The sequence below is a fragment of the Centroberyx gerrardi genome, unplaced genomic scaffold, assembly GCF_048128805.1.
Source record: "Centroberyx gerrardi isolate f3 unplaced genomic scaffold, fCenGer3.hap1.cur.20231027 Scaffold_111, whole genome shotgun sequence".
NCBI lineage: Eukaryota > Metazoa > Chordata > Actinopteri > Beryciformes > Berycidae > Centroberyx > Centroberyx gerrardi.
In genome coordinates, this window is record NW_027605247.1 from 814 (window position 1) to 5,729 (window position 4,916).

At 41.0% G+C, this 4,916-nt stretch overlaps 1 protein-coding gene across 1 annotated transcript; it reads left to right on the top strand.

The window, feature by feature from the left end:
- Positions 1-316: 316 nt before the first annotated feature.
- Positions 317-4,578, top strand: LOC144538320 (catechol O-methyltransferase B-like). The gene is made up of 5 exons (XM_078282386.1): positions 317-487; positions 2,562-2,679; positions 2,805-2,998; positions 3,091-3,222; positions 4,002-4,578. The coding sequence occupies exons 1-5, from the start codon at positions 317-319 to the stop codon at positions 4,179-4,181; spliced, it is 795 nt and encodes a 264-aa protein (XP_078138512.1). The 3' UTR covers positions 4,182-4,578.
- Positions 4,579-4,916: the final 338 nt, after the last annotated feature.

Below are 4,916 nucleotides of genomic sequence, written 5' to 3' on the forward strand. Positions count from 1 at the left end.
TTGATATGATGTTATATTGCTGAGGCTCGGTGTGTGGCTTGGTCCTGGCAGCAGCAGATGCATGATAATGAAAACAGGGGCAGTATGAGTGTCATACGCTGCATAGTAAACACCCATCTCATTAACCCAACACAAAAGGAGGAGCGAGGGCTGAGAGATGAGAGCTATGGGCGTTGATTTCCATAACCATTTATTTCATGGAGATGTTTGTCATTGCTGTTCTGTTTCTGGTGTATTTATTACAGCAGCAATAACAACATATTACGTCTTTGCACCACGCTGAACTGATGTTTACTCTGTCTGGTTTGGTTGTAGGATGTGGCTGACTCTTCTTTACACTTGCACCGGGGGGGCAGCCGTGCTGTATGCTCTGTACCGGTGGGTGATCCCCGCCGCTGTGCAGTATCACGCTGGATTGGCGCTGATGTGGCATGATGTCATCGTTGAGCAGATGCTGGACACCCTGACCCATTCCACACGTCCTCAGGTGGGCCTTGAATATACACCGGTCTGTTTTTCACTCGCTTCTCCCAAGACCAGACTGCATGCACTCATGATCAGGTCATGATCTCCGCTCTCCAACCAGAAGGTTTGTGTGACCTGGGGCCGTATCCACAAAGCTTCCTAGTACTAAGAGTTGGTCCTAGTGGTGAAATTCTAAGAAAACTCTTAAGAGTGATGACGTTTTCTAAGAATTTCCCCTTAAAAGTAAGACTAAATCCTAGTAAAGATAAAAGCTATTCACAAAGCATCTTAAGGTGCTTAGCTCCTAAGGTGGAAAACTGTTAAGAGTAGAGAGGAGGACTTTTAGGAGCTGAGGAGTTTCTTAAGGAGAGGAGAAAATGGCTGAAAGACGCAGAAAAGACACATTAATGCTATTATTATGATAAAAGTTATCACAATGTTAAGATATTTAGCAACAGGCAAACAGTGCAGCAGTGATAATTTAGGTTTATGCAACCACATAGTAGAACAATCACACAAACAATCACAGCTCCTTCACAGACTCATATTGTGACACAACCTATTTAATTCCCACTGGACGTGCGCACCGTGCACCAACAGAACAGCAGCTATGGATGTAGTGAGTTTTCTCTGTATTGTCTGGTCACTGATGGGATACACGTCCGCATCATCGGCAATATACTCTTGTTCAAAAATCCTATTCATATAGGCTTGCCAATATAGTCTATAAATTATACTAATACTACTGAGTCTTGAGCCATTTTCACCAAATCTTAACATCAAATTAGTAAAGTATAATAACATTACTGCATTCACCCAAATAAAGGCATAATGCGTCAACCTGTGAGTATTAAGTATTAAAAAGTACCGTTCGTATGGTTTTCAAAGATTTTGTCCAATGAGCTCTATTTTTTTAAATTTTTGATAGTATAAGTAAACCATGTGTTAATATCGAGTAAATTGTGTTTTATCTTGTGTGATTTCTTGTGTTCATTCTGGATGACAAAAAGAGGCGTGTTGATTTTTCTTGATCAACCAATGACAGCGTCCAAAGAGAGCATCACACCTAGCAACGGGGTCAACCACACCTCCTCACTAAGATGAATGTTCTTGTCAATTCCTTGCTCAGAGTTGCTCTGAGAACTTTCCTAAATCACTCCTAAGCTAGGACTCCTTGCTAAGGAATTTTAGGCTAAGATAAGAGCTCTCTGAGAGGACTCTCAGAATGTTTGTGGATGGTCTTGTAAGAAGAGAAACATGCGTGAGTGATGATGGAGTGTAGGCTGACAGATGACAATGCTTTGCAAGAAAAAGAAATGTCCACATACCTATAGGTCAGCTGCAAAAATATCTATAACACCTTCTATGAAGTACATGTATGTACTTGTACATGTATGTATGTAGTGCATTATATAGTAGGGGTAGTTGTAATAAGCTGTTAACATGTTTTAAAGTGCTCTGACACTAACTTTAAGAACTTACTATACTATACTATACTGATTTATAAGTTATGAAGCCATTCATAATGTTTTATTCATACTTGACTGAAACAATGTGAACAAGTAAAACAAGTAAAAATGTCAGTTTCACTTATAAACAAACAAAAAACAAGGTAGTTGAAAGTGCAATCTCAAACAAAAATTCAGTTAGCACATTATTGAATTTCCGAGCCCATTCTACTTTGAGCTTAAACTCCTAATCGGCTCTGTGTTTTCATCCAGACTTCCTGAGGTTTACACCAAAACAAGCAGTACTGAAGGCAGTCAGTGGCAGTTCAGGAGCGGATTGAGAGTTGGCTCAGACGAGTAGTGAGGTTACTGGGCCCTAAAAGGCGCAACACAGTTTGCCACACAATGCAATTTGCTGACCTAGAAATCCGAGCCCACACACAACAAGTGCAACAGGCTAAAAGAAAGGCAAGATGTAGGCTAGAGGGCAGAGAAGCAGACTGGAAGGCTGCTGGTTTAAATCCAAGCCATTATGATAATACTGATATGCATATTAACAGTTAGACATCAAGAGGTGTAAATTACAGAGTGTACTGACCATTGTAAAGTAAAACACCAATGTTTTTTCCCCCCAACTGCTCCCTTCAGCGGATTCTGGGTGCAGTACAGAAGAACGCCACTAGAGGAGACCCTGGGAGTGTGGTCCAAGCCATCGACCACTTCTGCAGACACAAAGAATGGGCCATGAATGTGGGGGATGAGAAAGGTACTGATTTATACCATGTGTATTAATGCTGAAGAGGAAAGTGATGCCTTTTCTTTGAACAGTGTTTATGTTTTGTTGTCCTCACCTCCTTGTGTTGTTGTGCATGTCTGTGCTGTTTGCCGCAGGGTCCATCCTTGACTCTGTGGTGAGTGAGGTGAGCCCTGCCACTGTCCTGGAGCTGGGAACCTACTGCGGCTACTCCACCGTGCGCATAGCCCGCCTGCTTCCCCCTGAAGCCAGACTCCTGACTCTGGAATTTAACTACCATAATGCTGCCATTGCTCGCCAAATCATCGCTTTGGCAGGAGTAGAGGACAAGGTAAAGCCAGGTGTGGCCAGATGAACTGAAACAAGAGTTAATATGAATTAAATGCTATTACATTGTGCTGTACTTTTTTTTTTTTTTTGCAGGTCCAGTTAATTGAGGGGCCGTCTCAGGACTGGATCCCCAAAATGAAGGAGCGTTTCGGGGTGGAAACATTTGACTTGGTGTTCCTGGATCACTGGAAGGATCACTACCTTCCTGACACAAAGTTGCTGGAGGCAAGTGTTGACTTTTACACATACAGCCATTAATCAAAAACAACTCATAGAATTACATAGTGTTACACAATACTTTATATAATACATTAGTATCCTGGCTGTAGACTATTGAGTGATTCCTTCAGATCATGTACTGATCAAGTATACACACATACACACATTCACATACCACTGCTTAAGCATTAATAACAACACACACTCAGTCACGGGGGTTTGGATTATTGACCTCATTCCAAGAATTTATCATTTCTGATGGGAGTCTAACATAATAGGGAGTCTAATGTAGTCCAACCTAGCAGACATTCTTTCTAATCTAATCCTGAAACAAACTCCTTATTGATATTGTTGGTATTTTTCCAATTATGTGCTATAGTGCGTTTGGCACTCATACAATAACTATTAAAGGCCAATTTTTAACTTTTTTAAGTTGAAGATACACAATTTGGGGTCTAAAGGTATTTTAGTATCCGTAATCTTGTATACGGTGTAAGTTACTGTATTCCAAAACATTTGGATTTTTGGACAGCTCCAAATCATATGAAAAAAAAGATTATTTGTGTTACAATGCCAACATATATCATTATCACTTAATTTCATGAGTTTCATTTTCCTTGGGGTGAGATATACTCTGTTGGCAAATTTGTACTGTATGACTCTATTCCTCACGGAGTTTGTTATATTATGTATATTTTTCCATATACCATGACCATGTTTTCTGATTGATGTTTTCAAATCATTTGCCCAATGCCTTGTATGACACCCGCGTTCCTTTACATCAGGAGTGCGGCCTCCTCAGGAAAGGCAGCGTCCTGCTGGCAGACAACGTCATCTGCCCCGGGACCCCTGAATACCTGGAGTACGTCCGCGGCAGCCGGCGCTACGAGAGCCGCTACTTCAAATCCCACCTGGAGTACACTAAAGTGGAGGACGGCCTGGAGAAGTCCGTTTTCTTAGGGTAGTTTAACAAATACTGTTACATATTACACTGTTACTGGTAAAGCCTTACACACACAGGCAGAGGTTCATCTGTACCGGCTAAACCTGTTTTGTTTTTCTAGTATATTTTGGTAAGTGTTAAATTGACATTAAAAATAACATGTAATTGGAAAACAAATCATATTGTAACGTGTGCTTTATTATTTTGTAACACCACATGATGGAAGAAGTCATTTGTGTTGTAATGCTCTGTGCATCCTGTGAGGTGGAGGCAGATGTGATAAGATTTCTAAATTGGTACAGTAGGCGGCAGTAGTGCTCCTCTGTTTAACCCTCTAATTGAGAGATGATGAGCTGCAAGCTGCATAACATTTCTCTTTTTGCATTACATTTCATACTAAATATATCATATTGACGGACCATTGAGAAAAGTGTCTTTTATTCCCTACGTAATCCTTCTATTCACAGAGGAAATCCAGTGGGCGATGGCATCGGTAGCTGGGTGTAACGTTTGAATAACTGATTCTGGGGCTGAAAAAAAACCCATCTTGTTTTCCCAGAGCAGAGACTCAAATCAATAATGTATCTAAGAGGGAATCCAGCTGCATTGTTTGGTGCTGAAAACCTATTTTCTGGCCTGATATTCTACTATTGTGCCGACATTAACAGGTGTGTGTGTGAGTGAGAGAGAGAGAGAGAGAGAGAGAGGGGGAATGTGTGTGTGTGTGTGTGTGTGTATGAGTGTGTGTGTGTGAATC

Bases quoted from the DNA above. Each gene is read 5' to 3' on its own strand.
- LOC144538320 (XM_078282386.1), top strand. From the start codon at position 317: ATGTGGCTGACTCTTCTTTACACTTGCACCGGGGGGGCAGCCGTGCTG. The intron at 2,999-3,090 runs GTAAAGCCAGGT...TTTTTTTTGCAG, and splicing joins TGGCAGGAGTAGAGGACAAG to GTCCAGTTAATTGAGGGGCC. The intron at 3,223-4,001 runs GCAAGTGTTGAC...CCTTTACATCAG, and splicing joins CTGACACAAAGTTGCTGGAG to GAGTGCGGCCTCCTCAGGAA.